Here is an 18613-nt window from a genome sequence, read left to right as displayed (position 1 = left end):
GGCGACCGAACCCCGGATAAGTAGGAATGCATGTCGGTTAAAAGATAGATTCAAATAGAGTTAGATAGTCATCACGAATTGTAAAGGGATAGTCCTCAGGTCACCTATATAAGGCTAAGAGGGTACCCCTACAAGGCTACAAACGCATCCTATCTCGTCAAATCCCACCGTCATCACATAGCTCATTAGCCCTCTCATAGCAACTACACCGCCACTAGATCGATAGGAGAATTCATCCTTCACCGCCCACAGCTCATCTGTAACCCGTGAAACCAGTAATACTTAATACTTAGTATCGACGGGATGTAGGGTATTACACATTCTAGCGACTCGAACCTGTATAAACTCACACATACCATTGAGTCGCGATCAACGACGTTGTCCTAGCCAAAAGCATCATGTGCGATACCCCGTGGTGCGCAGTCGGGTCATAAACACCAACAAAGTGTTCCACAACATTTTCAACACTTAGGATATGTAGACCTTCATCTTTTGATTCATCTTTTTCAGCCGTCACTTCAAGTTTTATCTGAGGAATTGTTTTCACCTGTTGGAGCGTAATTCCGTGCATTTGTGACCTAACTTATCGTATACTCTGCAAAATACAAGTTAGTCACAATATTCTTATGTTGTCATTAATCACTAAAACCAACTAGCGGACTAGATGCTTTCATAGAGTTTAAAATAACGGATGGAATGACCAGATGGGTAACGTTGTTGGAGTTAGCCTAAAAATCTACAAACTTCTTTGATTCAATCCAAAATGTCCTTTCACTTCAGATTTTGATACAATCCAAAATTTCCTTTCACTTCAGATTTTGACACGGCTCAGTCGTCCCTAAAGCATTGCATCTCTTTCTTGTTTACCCTTCATGCTCAATGTCTCAATATTCAAATTGTTTGTCCTATATTGCATCCTTTAGTATCACCTAACCCTCATTTTTTGTTATGTTCCCATAGAAGGGCTCCATGCACACGCACGAGTGGGCTTGACTACAGACAAGCCACCTAGGCCACGGACATAGAACCCCCACGGCATATGGCGTACCACTTGTGATTGTGATGGCCTGATGATAAATCAGCTCGTCCAGAGCCTCCTACCATGTTGAACACGACATTATACTTCTACAAATTCAACTTAAATTCATAGTTGACTCTGATTGTAAGCAGAGGCAATATTCTACACAAACACCAATCCGCTAAACTCTTCAGGCATCATGTCACATGCCTCGGCATATAACCAACAACATTCAGGAGAGCTTTACTGAGAATTTACAACCCACCGCTAAACATTCTTCTGGTGTCGAAGTTCAGTCTCAGCACATAGTCACCAAAAAGTTCAGAACAAATGTTTGACACTTTACAATCCCAGAGTGATTTTATAGGTCGCTGTCACTTCCCCCGAGCTTCACCTCTCATGGGGCTACCACCATTGCATTCAGCTCGCTCCATCGGTGGGGAGCTCCTCCTGGGGCCGCGGCTATAACCAGATCTAGTTGATGGCAATTCTTCACCATAAGCCTTAGAGTTGTTCCTTGGCGAGTGCGACCGACTGTTAATTGGAAAAAATAGGAATATTTAGGAATCCGAGGACACATCTTTTCCTATACTTTGCATTGTATAAAGTAATTCAGTAGAGCCATTTTTCCCCCTTGGAGGACAGGTTTTTGTTTGGAAACTTTTTCTTTACATATAATGCAGTTGTGTTTAACATGCAATAATTATAATCAATTAACTTTGGCATTACTTAACAGCATCAGATACCAATTAGAAAATTGCAAGATTAATCAAATCGAAGTACTTCCAACACATCAACATATAGCACAAGTGGAACACGACAACTGCAATTTCCCTCTTGGCAGGCCTCACAGTAGCATTACATCCATAACAAGCACACAAGCAACTATGCATCACACGATAACCAACCAAGGTTTAATGCGATACCTGTAACTCCAGCTTCTGCCCCTGCGATGATAATGAGATGGAGACCTCGAGTAGCTTCTCCCTCGGCCCCTTCCAAGGTAAGGAGATAGAGACCTTGAGTAGCTTCTCCCTCGGCCCTTCCCATGGTGAGGAGATGCAGACCTCAAGTAGCTCCTCCCACGCCTGTATTGGTGAACCTTACAGTGAAAACGTGTAGATACTTAAAGAGAAAGGAACATGCAAGGTAGTTAGGAAATTCCAGGAAATACTTCAGATCCTTAGAACTGTTCTTGCAGTTTCTTTCTATATGGCCCAGTTCTCCACACCGAAAGCACTTATCTCGCCAATCACCAGCTTTGCAATCACGAACCCAGTGCCCATCCATTCCACAGTTATAACAGCGGCCAGGAAAAGATGGTCCTTTGCCATCTAGAGGAACACCTCCTGGACCACGTTGGGCCTAAGGGAAATCAAAACAAACATGTTACTTAGACTAGGGAAGATATCGACTATTCAGTAAAGCTCTAGTTTAACTCCAAAACACAAAACAAAGGCATAGAATTTAGTAAAACATTCACTTAAAGAGGACAGTGATAAACAGTAGCAGGCTAGCAGCTCACCCCTCTAGCAAATTCAACAATGAGGTGACTCCCATCAAATATCCGGCCATCAAGGTCATGTCTTGCATCATCTGCATCCCGAGGATCAGTAAACTCCTGCGGTAAGATCCAGCAAACCAAGACACAAGGGTGGCTTTAAATGTGAAAAACATAATTAAATACTGATTATTAATCAGAAAGGTTGCAGGAGGGCATCTTGCAAATTTAGGGAGTGACGAATTCTTCTTTTAAGTGACAGGGAAGTAGCTAGTTCTACTTACAACGAAGCCAAACTCCCTCTTCATATCCACATTGCGCAATCTGGGAGAATGGTTGGCAGAAACAGTAACGCATCATGATTCAAGTATTGAAAATGTAACACCAGCCAGTAGTCAAACTGAACACCACTTTGCCAAGTGTTCTTTTCATAAAAAGATGGAAGAAATTTTAAAAATAATTGCTAATATCTGCCTAAAATGTGGACCAGCAGACACCAATTCCACCAATGGCATTCTCACCACAGACACTGAAGTAGGGTGACAGCCCAAAAGCCTTCAACAAGATTATTACAACTCATAAGAGATTGTTGTATGCGATGGAAATTTACAATGGTAAAAGGGAACCAAAAGGCCAAGCAAAACTGAAATTGATCAGACAGCATAGCAATGCAGAAGCATTAATTAAAAAATAAATTCAACACCTAATAACACCACATATCAGCAGAATCATCCAGGAAAGTAATACCAAAACCATAAGCTTTTGTTCTCCAATTGTTAGCAAAGACAAACAAAGCAGAATCAACTCTGTTTATATTCATGTCACAATTTCATAAGAAACAGTTGAAACCTATTTGCAGCAGGCATAACAGGCATCAGCCACAGCCCAGTCAACATACTTCTATTAGGAAGAGTCTTCATAGAGGTGAATTTGGGTGCCTATTTTATTTTTAATATAAAGTCACAAAATTTCTTTTAGACTGGTCTTTTTTAAGAGGCACATATCCATTACACCAGAAGGGAATACACATGTGTGTGAAAATTCCTTTTCTATTTCTGCTAGTAGCTACTGCCACATGTGTATCTAAAAAATTAGGTTGTATATGGCCTGACCAATTGATGTATACTAAGTATGTGATCATATTAAACTATCCATGGTAGTATATAACTATATATGTCAAGTATGTGATTATACATTACTTTATGGTTCTACTTATTATTATTATTATATATATATATATATATAAAGATTATAATAATTTATAAAAAATAGCCTTGTTTAAAATTTTCCATGTAGCAAGATTTAGAGTATCTAACACAAGTATATAAACATACTCAAACTGAGTATGTACCCATACACAAGGTAAGCATTGATCATAGCTACAGGAAAATCCATTTTATTGGGGTTTATAATTTTGGCTACACCAACGATGAAGAACCAAAAGTTGTACTCTTAGCTATTATACAAATTGCATGTCACAGAACAAATGACCTGAGCAAATTGCTGGAAGCTTGACAGTGCATATATTACTCTTTTCTTAAATATACAATGTCTAGGACATGCTAATAAGTTTGTTTTTGAACTAATTAGCTTGTCCTAAATGTCATACATTTAACAACAGAGGTGGGGCTTTTCTATAATAATGTGACTCGCTTTCAGAATCAGTTCCAACTGGTGCAGATCAATGACATTCAGGAGCAACTCCAACTACAAATACAAAAGGCAAAGCTCGGAACTAGTGTACTCACCTCCCATATTTTCTGAAAATGTCCTCAAGATCCTGTGTCCGGGTATATGGAGAAATTTGGCCCACGTACAACTTGGTGTTACTTCCATGTCGACCATGACGATCATATCGGTTGTTATGGTCATATCGGTCATTGTATCGAGACATTATGTGCTGCAAGAAAATAAAAGGTCAGGTTACATGCAAATAAAACTTGCATGGACCTGGTTGATACAAAGGACCTGATAATTGGCCTACCTTTCCCTAATCATGCTGCTACCGTGAAAGATCCATACATAACACACATGAATATACTTGTGTAAATTTTAAAGCCTCCCCCCCCCCCCCCAACCCCCCCACACACAATTAGTCAACCTGGTAGGAACAGATTTACGGCAATCCTAAAATGCTCTTGGCAAAAGAAACCAAAGAAAACAAAAATGCAGCATAAAGAGCATAACAAGTCAATCAGAAAGACGAATTTTAAATGACCAGAAATAAGGACAAATCTCGATCAGCTCAGAAACTAATCGGCTCTCATTTCAGATGATTCCACAAAGAAGCCGCAAACCTCTGACTAAACTAGTAGAATGGAACAATGATCATGCATTCATACATCCACAAAATCCACGTATGAGAATGCTATGCGGTGTACTCGAACGAGAGGTCCGGGCACGCAACTCCTGAGGACGCGAGCGGTTGTGTCGCCGGAACCCTAGTCGGCGACGAGGAGGCGGGCGCGGTTGCGGCGAGGCAAAGAGGGGAGAGAGAGAGAAGCGTAGCCGCCCTCGTCCCGGGGTTTATGGCTTAAACTTTGAAGGGCCCGCGAGCTGCAATTGACATGGGCCAGTACATGAATAGATTGTCATTAGAATGTAAATGGTAAGGAATGTAAGGCTATTCCAATGCACGGTGTTGTGCTCCAAAATCCAAGACTGCCACTTAGGATGTTTATAGTATGTTTGGGAGCTTTATTCAAAAACTTCATCTTTGGTTTTCCAGCTTTACCATAAAACAGCTCCAGTAAATTATTAAGGTGGATTTCAGGAGCGTTTGACCTGTATACGTACTCCATCTTCTATAGTACAATTGATTTGTGTGAGTTTCATTGATTACCTTTGATGATTAGTGGGCTATCGCGAGAGAGAACGGAAGTTGTATGTTACGTAACTAGTGGTATGGTGAGTAATTTTCGTACAGCTTCACGAGGAGATATAAAAACAGTGTTTCTGAAACACCCTCTAAAGGGCTTCACGAATTTCATGAAACTGACCTTTAGTTTCGATTTTTTTTAAAGCTAGACCTAGTGGAGCTGGATCTGTTTGGGTGGAAGAAGTTGGAATGAAGTTGAAATTTTTGAAGTGAAGCTCTCCCAAACATAGCCTTAGGCCCTGTTTGGGAGAGCTTCACTTCAAGAATTTCAATTTCGTTCGAACTTCTTCAACCCAAACAGGTCCAGCTCCACGAGCTTTAGTTTTTTTTAAAAAAAATCGAAACTAGAGGCCCGTTTCATGAAATTCATGAAGCTCCTTAGATGGTGCTTTAAAAACATTGTTTTTATATCTCCTCATGAAGCTGTACGAAAATTACCCACCATGCCACTGGTTACGCAACATACAACTTTCGTTCTCTCTGGCGACAACCCACTAATCATCAAGGGTAATTAAGGAAACCCACACAAATCAATTGTACTATAGAAATTGGAGTCCATATACAAACCAAACGCTCCTGAAACTCACCTTAACAATTTGTTGGAGCTGTTTTATAGTGAAACTGGAAAACCAAAGCTGAAGTTTTTGAAGTGAAGCTCTCCCAAACAGGACCTTAATATCATATTTTTGACTGTTTATTTTTCTACATATGTAACATCTGAAGACCATCTGAATGCATTATTGACTGTTTATTTTTCTCTTTCGCCATCAGATCCACATGTGCACACCATTTTGGTTGATTTTTTAGAGTCCACCGGTGAATCAGCGTGCATTATTGACTGTTTATTTTTCTCTTTCGCCATCAGATCCACATGTGCACACCATTTTGGTTGATTTTTTAGAGTCCACCGGTGAATCAGCGTAAAGGGTTTTTCCTTCTCTGATTCAAACAATTTCAATGCCTCATCCATCACTTGATCATCTGACATCCCACTTCCATGCTTTTTAAGAACATGAGACCAACAATTGTTGAAATAGGTAATTGTTGACTTAAGACGCTGCCAATGTTGCTTCAGTCCATTAATATCTCTCTTACGATCAGCTGGTGTGTTGCTGTTAAACTCTTCTGTAACTTGACCCCCAAAATTTCTCATTATTCTGGCCATTGCCGTCGATTGGGTCATTAGAACGCTTCAACCAAGCACTTGCCTATAACATAGACAAGAAATAAACTAATGGAGTGTTTGGTTTGAGGAATGGTGTAATCCATCATCTTCTCATTCCTCACTTTTTTGTTTGGTTTATGAAATGGAGTGAGTTAATCCATCACAACCTCATTCCTTATAGTTAGTTGTTTAGTACTAAGGTAGTGTTTGGTTCAACGCGACCAGCTGCAACGGGAACGGAGCGAACTGCTGCCGGTAGTTGTTGCAGTGGAAGTAATCACGTGATTTGTTTGGTTGTATTTTGTATCTGCTAAGCTCTGCGCGGGATCGGCTACCACTGCCATGGGAGAGGCAATGAAATCCTACAGCCCGCTATCCCATCGCGCCGTGATCGATTACGGATTGCTGCAAACAAATGTGAAGCAACGGAAAGAAATAGCAGTGTGAATGATTACGGGCTGAAATAGCCCTAACCAAACAACTCCTAATACGTGGAATGGAGTCATCCCACCAAATTTAAGTAATGGACCCATGATACACCACTTTATTTTGGATAGAGTGATTCATCAAACCAAACATCTCATAAGTATCATTCTCAACCATGAAATTAATACAGAAAAAAAGGAATGTTGATTACCAATCCAACTTCTTCATCATGTGTCCAGTGCAGCCTCCTAGCACTCCTATCAACCTCGACTACATTTGCATCGTCAATGTCAATTGTCGCATTTTTCTTCTTCATCATGTGGCGAGAAAGAACCAAAGTTCTGAGTACCACCAAAAAAAATGGGATTTTTTTGGACACCCTTAAAGACCTTGACCGAATGGAGAAAATGGTGGGCGTTGTAGATAATTTAGAAACCCACCAGGAGGATACAACCTAGAATATCATTGAAAACAGAGTCTAGTTCAAACTTTTAGAATGCCATACATTGGTACATTCGATTGTCCTAAAAATTCAGCCACGCTACATTCAGATCTTGATAAAAACACATTCAGACATTGCTAAATTCAGACTTTGCTAAAACCTAGACAGTACTACATTCAGACCTTGCTAAATTTCAGACATTGCTAACATGGAAGAAAACAACCCGGTCAAAAAAAACATGGAAGAAAGCAAAAGTACGAGAGGAATCAGCCATTTTCTCAAATAAAAATATGAACGAGGATACATGGTTTAGGGAAAAGTACCATGGTTTTTAAGGAACGGTCATTCAGAACGATTCTTAGTTCAATTGTTTGTCTAATTTATACTCCCTTTGTTTTTTTATTTGTTGCGTTTTAGTTCAGAAATAAACTAGCGGACGAAAAATATTCGATAACAAAGGTAGTACAAGCTTTGATAAGTTGTAATGACCTGGGTGAATTCTAGGACAAACAAACATGCCCTAAGAGGGCTAAGATTTGATCCGTATCCGAGTCTAAATATCCAGTATTCAATCTATATCCACCATTTTAAACTTTGCAAAACTCACCCAACGAAACCGCCCACACACTCATAACCTCCACTAAATTTACCAAACAAATTGCACCGAAGGTTAACACACTATAAAAAATGTTGGTCACTCGCCCTGATTTAGTACGGCTAGATCGAACAAACATACGAGATGTCTCGTGTAAATGGAACGACTGACGCCTCAAGCATCGGTCCTTGTGCAGGGTATAATTTATTCTTCATATTTTGTGCATGCTTCATTATTGTTTACTGCTTACGCGAGTAGTTATACACATATGCACATGCATGTCATCCTATACATCGCACTGTTTTTTCTGGATTAAATTAAAACTGAAAATACATAAATTTCTAACAGAATTGCGAACCTTTAGAAGACATTTAGATAAACCATTTTATTTCTAATTTAGATTAATATTATATTTTTGAAACCATTTAAATGCATATTATAAAGTACGCCTGGATCTCTTATTATGCTCCATTAAAACAGGCTTAACTAATTTAAGTTAATTTTAAGTCTACCACATGTACAACCAACATAAATGACTTATATCTTTAAGAGTATCTAAAGAGGTAAGAGTAAAAAAACACAAAACATACCTTGGTGAAGGAACGACTCTAACATGTTTCTCTAAGTTTAATATAGGATTGTACCTATATAAGCCACATAAATGAACAGTATCTAGTGAATAAGATACAAGATTTAGTGCTTGTTTGGTTCGTGGCTAATTACGCCACACTTTGGCTAAGGTTAATTGTTTGAATTGAAGAACTAACCTTAGACAAAAAAGTTAGACAAAATGTGACAAGTTAGGCAGCGAACCAAAGACCCTTAGTTACACTGAACTGTATGAACAATTTTCTTAAGTGAATTTAATGTTCGAAGAACCACAACATAGAATCTAGATTATACATACCTTAATACGCCAAAGACTTGAACCTACACAGCTGGTGGATCTGGTTTTAGTAATCAGGTTTAAGGGCTGTTTGGTTACCGGGCAACGTTTTCGAATGCCTAGGGCTGAGATCCGTAACATCCGTTGCCTGGCAGGCAAGGCACAAACCAAACGGGCCTTCAACTTATCATTCCCATTTGCTACCATATGAAACGAGCGTCTGGACGCGATGTCAGGATGACGCCATGGCAGCGTCTGGCGCCTTAACTTGTTAGCTTTTGTTTCGTTGGAAATAACTTGTCAAACCAAATCAAACACTCAGTCGCCGACGGTCCGGCAGCCATCGACCATTGTGGTCCAAGTCAAACCACCCCCCTCTCTCCGGCTGCCTCCTGCCCATGCCCTCCCCCTATAAATCAAATAATCAACCACCACATCAGAGCAGACCTCAGCGCAAAGCAGATCGAGGACAAGCTCCTGTCCTGTGTCTGTGTGCTGTGTGCAGAACATCACAAGTCAAGCAAAGCAATGGCCACCAAGATCTACATCGTGTAAGCAATTCGATACTATAGACTTGATATGTTCGAGCAAATCTATTTCATCTGCCCCATGCACTTCATCGACCACAGACCACAGTATGCTTGACAATGACAACGCTATGCCCGTGACACACCATCCACCAGGTACTACTCGACATGGGGCCACGTGGCGGCGCTGGCGGAGGAGATCAAGAAGGGCGCGGACGCGGTGGCCGGCGTGGAGGCCACGGTCTGGCGCGTGGCAGAGACGCTGCCGGAGGAGGTGCTCGGGAAGATGGGCGCGGCGCCGGCGCGCGAGGACCACCCGGTGATCTCTCCGCGGCAGCTGGCGGACGCCGACGCCGTGCTGCTGGGCTTTCCCACGCGGTTCGGCATGATGGCGGCGCAGATGAAGGCGTTCCTGGACGCCACAGGCGGTCTGTGGCAGGGCCAGGCGCTGGCGGGGAAGCCCGCGGGCGTGTTCCTCTGCACAGGCACGCAGGGCGGAGGGCAGGAGACCACCGCACTCACCGCCGTCACGCAGCTCGCGCACCACGGCATGCTCTTCGTGCCCGTGGGTTACACCTTCGGCGCCGGCATGTTCGGCATCGATCAGGTCAGGGGTGGCAGCCCCTATGGCGCTGGGACCTTCGCCGGCGCCGATGGCAGCAGGACGCCCACCGAGGTGGAGCTCGCCATGGCCAGACACCAGGGCACCTACTTCGCCGGCATCGCCAAGAAGCTCAAGGCCGGAGCAGCAGCCCTCGCTGCCGAAGCCTTGGCCTAATCAGTCGTCATGACTACTCAGACGGTCTTTATTTATTCCATGCTTTGTTGTTTCTATAATTAATAATTGGTTTTATATTGGCGACAGAATAGTAAAGTACGTACTTACGTATTATGTACTACATCAGCTTGTTTGTTCCTATACATGATGTCATAAGTGGCTCCATACACCAAAAGATCTGAGTCGCACGTCATACCAAGACTGCATTGTTGTTACTAGTTTCCCGTGTATGTGTATGGTTTCTATAATACTCACTACGTTTCAAAATATAATTTATGTTAGATTTATCATACATTTATTAAGTAACATATAAATATAGTTTGCATGATATCTATATTCATTATCATTTAAGTTTAAATAAATATGGACGAAAAAATGAGTTATAAAGAATCATTTATTGAGACGGAGAAAGTTTGTGTTTTTTACAACATAAATCAATATAAGTTGCAGTAGTTAGATATGTGTTCTCTTCCTAGAGAATATAGTTTAAATCTTGGCAGCTGCAATTTTTCGATATTTTGCTTTTGCTTATTAGTTTTTTTAGCCCTACTACGATTTTAAGGTTTTAATCGTTGGTGGACCCATATAGGGGCAAGCATGGGCTCTTGCCCATCTCCTCCATTAGACCTGTACATATGCAGCAAGCAGTAAAATATAGTTTAAATATCAGTAAATATTGGGCAAAGTTATATGTTTATAGTATGAGTATTGTCTTTACCTATGCTCTCGAAAAATTCTAGGTTCGCCACTAGTTTTAATTAATCACTCAATTCACTCTCTTTTACACATTTACGGAGATCTTTCATATATATATATATATATATATATATATATACCATGTGCACACCGTTTACGACTGCATAACGTTGTGTAACATGATAGCGTAAAACATGAACCAAAACAGCGTAAATGAGTACGAAATTTAGCGTAAATCGTATATCTGTTTCGTAACCGTAAATGGGTCCCGAAATTACGGCATAATAATCGCGTGCGTCCGATCGTACGCGGGTTTTGGCTCAAATATATTTTAGCGTAAAATGTGAGCTAAAACAGCATAAATGAGTACACAATTTAGCGTAAATCGTATGCCTGTTTCGTAGGTAATTTACGGCGCGAAAATCACGCGCCACCGGTCGTGCGCGGGTTCTGGCTCGGACGGATTTAAGCGTAAATCGTGAACCAAAACAACATAAATGAGTATGAATTTTAGCGTAAATCGTCCATCTGTTTCATAATAACGAATGTAGACCGAATGTATCTCTCAGCGCATGAGGTTGTCATAAAACACATCAAGAAATTTCGTAAATTGGTGTAAGATACAACAAGAAGTGATCTGAGGTAATTGTAGCGTAAAATGCAAGCTAACCATCTACATGAGAACTGTTTCAGATTTTACAATATGATATAAGAGATAATTATTCCTGTTCATGTTGCCCTTATATTTTGTGTAGAGTTCCTTCAAGTCCGTTTTCTCAGAATCTGACCCTCTATATTTAGCTTCAAATTCTTCAATGTCAGCCTCCGTGACCTGGGAATAAAGATTAAATTAAGTACCATTATATATAAAAATATACAACCTGTCCCCAAAATAATGTCACTCTGGCTATACATCTGAATAAGCCAAAAGGGTATTCTTTTAGAGACAGAGCAACATAGGTAGTTTTATGCCACAACAGAGTTCTCGCTACTGTATTTCCCTAAAAAATATCATTGTAAATTAATAGACAACATTAGCCTACAATTAATATAGAAGCAACCATACTTTATTGTACATTGTTCTAAAGTACTCCTGAAGTTGTTCAATTCTCTATTTTCTTTTCTTCTTTTCTGTTATTAGTTGAAGGCACACTTTCACACCCTTACTTGCATCACTTCATTACATAACTGATGAGCCAGTTTGCTCGATGCCCTTCAGGACAAGTCTGTTAATCCCTGGACAAAAAAATCAAGAATGATGATGGTATTGAGCTGATGATACCTGCACAAAATCCTGATTTGGTTCCAAACATCGTTTATCCATGGATCAAAAGTAAAGAAGTTGACATTAGAGTTAGTATGTTTCACATATTTATCTTTATCCCATCCTTTAAAATAAAATCTAACGTTTTTCCCAATAGATGTCACTGCTCAAAGTCGCCAACTCCAATTCTTAGAAATTGATTGAACATTAAAAAAATATACAGCAGTGGCTATCCATCGGCACACCACTGAACAAAACAACATGTAAACTGCAAACGGTACACTAATGCACAATATAAGGAAACATTGGGAGTCGATTATACCTCTTCCAAGCCCAAACAAAGCAGTTGTAGCAATGCCACATTTCACATAAGGATTATGCAACAGATCCAAAAAACGTTCCTGAACCATAGGTAGACTCATCAGAGGGGCCCTTCACGCCAATATTAAACATCACTCTGTTATTCCAGAAAATCAGATCACGATATGAATGTCTCGTGGTAACTCACCGTGGCCGACATGGATACCGAGCGAGTGCAGGATGTGGGACGCATGCGAGCCGCAGCAAAGCGCGACGATCGTCCACGCGACTCGGCCCCGGCTCCGCAGTAGGAGTTCCTCCTTCCTGACCGCCATCTCCCTCCACTTGCGCGCGCTCTCCCCAGCCCCGCGACCACTCCGCCTCGGCGCGCCGTGGTGGGGAACCCGCACTCCGTGAGCCTGGCCGCGAGCTCCTCCCCCGCGCCCGGCGGCGCCGGCGCCCTCAAGCGCACCGCGGCAGACTCAGCGAGGAGGTTGACCGCCGCCATCTCCACCCGCGGGAACAACAGCCGTGCAGTCGCGCTGGAGAGTGGGTCCGCACGGAGCAGGGGCAGTCTGGAGATGTAGCACCGACGCTGCGAGGAAGATGAAGATGGGGGAAGAAGAAACTGGCGGCGGCTACGTGCCTTTGGGAGATAAAGATGGGAGCAGTTAGGGTAAAGAAATGCGTGGGTAAAATGGGCCATCAAATAAAAGTTCTCGTAGGCCCAGAAAGCTAAATCGTGCACAAACTATATTTGCATAAATGGCAACACACATCATCGTAACTCATATGTTAATTTGGCGTAAGCAGTCGGGGACAGTAAACCAAAAATGGTCTGGTGCGGTCTGCACACCTGGTTGGTCGGCCCGGTCGGTAGGTGGCAGGGGCTCCATGCATTGCTGGAAGCCCAGGGCTCCTAATACTATATATATATATATATATATATATATATATATATATATATATATATATATATATATATATATATATATATAAGTTTTATATACTTTCTCTGTAATCTGTAGTAGAGAGATAATAGGTTGCATATAAAGAGATTCAACATAGGAACGACAAATATGATACTACCTCCGTTCTTAAATATATGACACTGTTGACTTTTTAAATAAACTATTTTGACCGTTTGTTTTATTCAAAAAATCACGAATTATAATTTATTTTTGTTATGATTTGTTTTATTACTTAAGGTTGTTTGAGTATGACTTGAAATTTTTACATTTTTTAATAAAACGAGTGGTCAAAGTTTTCAAAAAAGTCAAGAGCATTATATATCTAAGAACGGAGGGGTGTATAGTACTAGTACCTCTTCTAAATTGGGTGTTTTGGCTTTGTAAGATATATTATGTTTATTATATATCTAGATATAGTGTATATCTAAGTGCATGGAAAAAACTATTTATCTAGAAAAGCTAAAACCACCTCTTCTAGTTTGGAACCAAAGAAGTACAAGATTGCTAGAGTACTTGTACAAGTATCAAAAACACACTTCCAATATTAATTTGAGATAATACTTTCACATGAAAAGACGATTTTACCCCTATTGAATAATTATTTACGTATGAATACTTATAATAATTATTAAAGGTATCCATATATAAATAATTATCATAATGTTGCTAATTTTTATTATAAATACTTGTACATAAATAATTATTTATATAATTATTCAATAGGGGTGACATACCAGATTTAAGGGTAAACCTAGGCGCGAATTAAATGTGTGATAGGATCAAGTCTCACACATATGATGGCTCATCAATCACAAATCAATATCACATCTTTATGATATCATATGTGTTCTGTACAAAATAGCTAAATAATTACATAATATGTCCCATCTTTATTATTTAAACCTCTCACGAACTTATCATGACATCTTTCATGGTACTCATCTTGTGGTACCTATTCTTGACCTGGGTGTGAGTATAGTAAGGGTGAGTTCAGATACGTTCATCGCTCAACAAGTTGTGGGGGAAAATGTGCATGAACTCATTTACGGTAGGGTTCATGAGAAATGTAAGGCTTACCAAGAAGAATGGTTAAGTCTGAGCGTTGCTTTTAACAAGTTGGTCAAAATTTTATTAGTAGTTACTAGATATAAGTAGATATCATCACAATTAAATAAGAGATCACAATTAATAATAATTCTCACAATGCAATGTAGATGACATATTAAATTTAATTCCATGAGTTAATCATGCAAGAGTCCTGAGTTACTCTTAACGGTGAGCACAACTGATATACCAGTTTTACAATCTACAGAGGTTGTGCATCTTTACCCACAAAAAGTGTTTCCCGACGGGTAACTGAGGAAATCGATTTCTACTTGCGGTCGACGTAATAAAACTGCTAGTAAAAATTATTTTTAGAAACATTAAATGGGTCGACGTAATAAAATTTATTAGGAATCGAACCACCGACCTCACCCTTACATGTACCTTCCACTACCACTCCGTCTATGACATGCTTTGTGTTTAGTTTATAGTTTTTTTTCCACATATTACAATCAACTGAGTGTAAATTGCTTGTTTGAGACCGTAAACTAATTCAAATAAAAAGTTGTCAACTACAAAGTTAAATAACTTTTGAAGTTCCACAACTTTTATTTTGACAATTTTTCCATCTGAGATAGTTTGCAAAATTTGAATTTTAAATTTGACATACTTAGATTCAATTTTTGAGAACCGAAATGAGTTAAAATAAAAAAAGTTATCAACTACAAAGTTTCATAACTTTGGTTTCATCATAGAGATCATTTGAAAAACTCGAAAAATTAAAGATAAAAATGATTTCTAGTGGTGATTCCTTAAGAAAACCGCCACTAGAAATCGATTTCTACATGCGGTTTCTTAATAAAACCACTACTAGAAATCGATTTCTACATGTGATTTCTTAATAAAACCGCCACTATAAATCGATTTCTACAAGCGGTTTCTTAAGAAAACCACCACAGACGGTTTTCTTAAGAAACCGCCTATAAAAATATATCGCACCACAGATTTTGAGTCTTTTTTTACTAGTGTTTGTAAGACTCTTAGACACTTCCAAGGTGAATGGATAGGGATACACCTAGTCATTTATAAAGTTCCACTAGATAAGAGAACCCGTTACAGATTCTTGGCCGAAGGGGATATAGAAAAACACTCTATATTTCTTCTTTGTAATCAAATTGCAATCCTGTCTGGGGAACACCATCGAGCATTACCTTGCCTTTGCCACCGCTATAAGCCCTCTAACTCTATCTCTTCCTTGTGTGGCCCTCCATATATCTCATTCTCTCTTTTCGCATGTGGATGTTCGTGGCGGTAGGACTCGCTTCCATATATCTCTATATAGTCGTACACACCAGCACCGCCATCCTGATGCCTTAGGTATGATCGGCCTACCCAGGTCACCGCGACATGGCGTACGACTAGCCGCCCTCGCCTGTGCCTCCGTGATATGCCCTAGGGTTGCCCGCCCTTGACTGCGCCACAATCGCCTTAGCCCGATCTGGTACTATCCTTGTCGATTCATGACTTAATCTACCAGTACATGCTTCTGGTTCTGTGATAATTTGATTTAGCATCACACATGTATTGTTCACCTTTTATTTCTGATCCTTGACATTTTTAGTGCTCTATTTGTGTTCCTTGTATTATTTATTTGTGGGATTAAATTTTGAATCTTTTTGCTAGGATTAGAACAATCAGATGCCTTTAGTTATCAGGCTTAGCCCTGCAAACATGGGACTATTGTGTGGGTTGAGGAAACATTAGGCAACATTAGCCAGGATAATCTTCTCTAATGTTTGGTTTCTTTTTTCTCTTGTGCCTAGACAAAAAAGATGATGAGCATCAGCTTAAATATAGGGTAGGAAGGTTGATTCTACCAGGTAGAAGATTACCTTGGTGATGGTAATGCAACTAGGGTGAGCCTTGGAACAATGCAACCCAATTACTCTCAGTCTCAGATACTACAGCCTCGGTAGCTAAAGGATGACGAGTGACCGAGCGAGTTATAAAAACGAGGGTCCTTATAAACGCATACCTTTATTAGTATTTGTTCTTACTAGCTTAATACTCTCTCTGTCCCAAATTAGAATTCGTTTGACTTTTTTGTATCACGTTTGACTGTCTCATCCTTTTTTGCGAAAAAATGAAAAAAAATCAAAGCCACATTTAAAGTATATTATATGCTAAAAATATCATAGCAAAAAATAATAATAATTATGATTTTTTTGTATAAAACGAGCTGGTCAAACTTAGCGTAAAAAAGTCAAACAAATTATAAATTGAAACGAAAGGAGTGTATGTATATGAGATATATGTTCACTTTGATATTTTTTTTTGAAAGAGGGTCCACTAAGTCCTCACGTGTCGTCCAGTAATTACACACTGCTGATAGATCTATCTCACCTAAATCAATACTATTGAATATGATTGTATGTGGTCGCAACACACACTGTACTAGAATACTTATATAGTCCAAAAGCCCCTCTTGGTGGATTCTGTTAAGTAACCCTAGTTAGGGTTATGTGGGCAAATACCTGCTTTGCCCCTGAGGGGTCTCACATCTCTATATAACCCCCTCATAATACAGAGATCAGAAAGAGGCCTCTACCCTATATCGTGTCTCGTGTGTTTTCTCTGTCGTGCTTATGGGAAGGGAGACGGGTACTCTACATCTTCTTGCGCCTCTACTGCTGACGGAAGGGAAGGGAGCGGATCTGGTGATCCGTGGTAACATAGTTCTCAACACGTTATCAGCACGCTCTACCTCGACGTTGCTGCGAGATCAGATCTGCATCAACTCTCCGTCAAGCCGGCAGGTCCTCCGGCCTAGCCGAACTGTCCTACGTGACAGGCTTCGATTTTCCCTCTACACATTCGAGCGGTATACTTCAATTAGATCTATTGTTCTTGATCAATTTGTGTACACGCGCTACGATCTATACGCCACGAACTAGCCATCATCGTCATGGTGCTACGTTCGCTTTGGGCCTCGCTCGCGCCGGAAGCGCCCGCGTCGGTTGCTCGCATGGGCCGCACCTACACAGAGAGTCGTGGCTGGCCTGAACCGTACCTGACCGGAGGGACTACCGTCTACGACAGCGTCCGGGCATGTGCCACACTTAAGTGTTGCGCCGGCGCCAGAAGCAACGTATGCGTTGGGCTGAGACACGCCGCACGTCGGCGGCCTGGCCTCTAGCCTGCTGCTGCGTCGGAGGTAGGTGCGGACTGGCCTGTAGCCCGTAGCCTCCAGCCTTCCACTGCTCGTCCACCTTGCATGCACCGTGATCCATTTTTCCAGGAAAAGGATCACATACTCACATGCAGCATGGACGATTGCCCGCGGAAGCTGATCCATTTTTCCAGGAAAAGGAAAACGGATCACATACTCGCATGCAGCGTGAATGTAGCGGTTTCCCCTGCTATACTTGCGGCCAAATAAAAGGATCACCATGCATGGGCTCGTGTACCTGGTCAAAGCAGTTTTGAGTCATGTGCCTCGCATGCAAATTGAGATATGTTTGGTTGATGGCACATGGACGTGATGGCTCATATCCATGCATGACCTGCATGCATCATCTCGTCCATTAACAAAAAAAATAGTTGTAACTAATGGGATAATTTTTCCCATAAATTCCTGTTGCATTAATCAACTTTAGTATTTTTTTTGCATGCTCTATGTTATTTATACTATTTATTTCCTGTTGCAAATAGCAATAAGAATAAAAGCATGTTTAAAGTTGCAGTTTATACATTAATTAATTATTTCCTGCAGTAAATAATTAGTAGAAAAATACATGCTTTAAAATGAGTAAATACCTTTTGCACTCGATGTGTCTATGTTAGTGTATTAATTTCAGTATTATTTTCTGCTTTATTTCCTGTAGTAAATAACAGAAAATTATTTGAAATACATGTGAAGGTTATACTATGCATAATAAAATCGCTCTAAATATTTGTGTCGCTTTGATCTTTTGGACCCACATCGAGCGATTAAATTGTATAATGGGTACTCAGACACGCCGATCAGGTTGTGTTAGTAATCGGCTGAGTTATGACATTAGTTGAATATTGACTGCGCCCTGGCAACACGACGCAATATTTGTGTCGTTCGAACTTGGCTGC

General features: G+C 40.5%; 2 protein-coding genes and 1 long non-coding RNA gene across 5 annotated transcripts; 1 reads left to right on the top strand and 2 right to left on the bottom strand.

The window, feature by feature from the left end:
• Positions 1-1103: 1103 nt before the first annotated feature.
• Positions 1104-5093, bottom strand: LOC103630048 (serine/arginine-rich splicing factor RS2Z33). 2 transcript variants are annotated; one of them, XM_020539494.2, is made up of 7 exons: positions 4927-5093; positions 4268-4419; positions 2804-2843; positions 2544-2639; positions 2193-2383; positions 1945-2106; positions 1104-1552 (listed from the first exon to the last, which is right to left on the bottom strand). In XM_020539494.2, exons 2-7 carry the CDS (start codon positions 4411-4413, stop codon positions 1393-1395), a joined length of 795 nt encoding a protein of 264 aa, XP_020395083.1. In that variant the 5' UTR covers positions 4414-4419; positions 4927-5093; the 3' UTR covers positions 1104-1392. The 2 variants fall into 2 exon arrangements, with proteins under 2 accessions (XP_020395083.1, XP_008649361.1); XM_008651139.3 differs by lacking the exon at positions 4927-5093 and adding an exon at positions 4504-4582.
• Positions 5094-9237: 4144 nt separating this feature from the next.
• On the top strand, positions 9238-10518 carry LOC103630047 (NAD(P)H dehydrogenase (quinone) FQR1). The gene is made up of 2 exons (XM_008651137.3): positions 9238-9462; positions 9595-10518. Exons 1-2 carry the CDS (start codon positions 9440-9442, stop codon positions 10214-10216), a joined length of 645 nt encoding a protein of 214 aa, XP_008649359.1. The 5' UTR covers positions 9238-9439; the 3' UTR covers positions 10217-10518.
• A 942-nt stretch (positions 10519-11460) lies between these two features.
• Positions 11461-12752, bottom strand: LOC103630046 (uncharacterized). Of its 2 annotated transcripts, XR_554790.2 has the most exons (4): positions 12685-12752; positions 12499-12577; positions 12080-12148; positions 11461-11744 (listed from the first exon to the last, which is right to left on the bottom strand). It is a non-coding gene; the product is annotated as an uncharacterized lncRNA (long non-coding RNA). The 2 variants fall into 2 exon arrangements; XR_002263229.1 differs by lacking the exon at positions 12080-12148.
• Positions 12753-18613: the final 5861 nt, after the last annotated feature.

Source organism: Zea mays, chromosome 6, assembly GCF_902167145.1.
Source record: "Zea mays cultivar B73 chromosome 6, Zm-B73-REFERENCE-NAM-5.0, whole genome shotgun sequence".
NCBI classification, from domain to species: Eukaryota; Viridiplantae; Streptophyta; class Magnoliopsida; order Poales; family Poaceae; genus Zea; species Zea mays.
The sequence above is the reverse complement of the archived record's forward strand: the minus strand, read 5'-3'. Positions and strand labels throughout refer to the sequence as shown.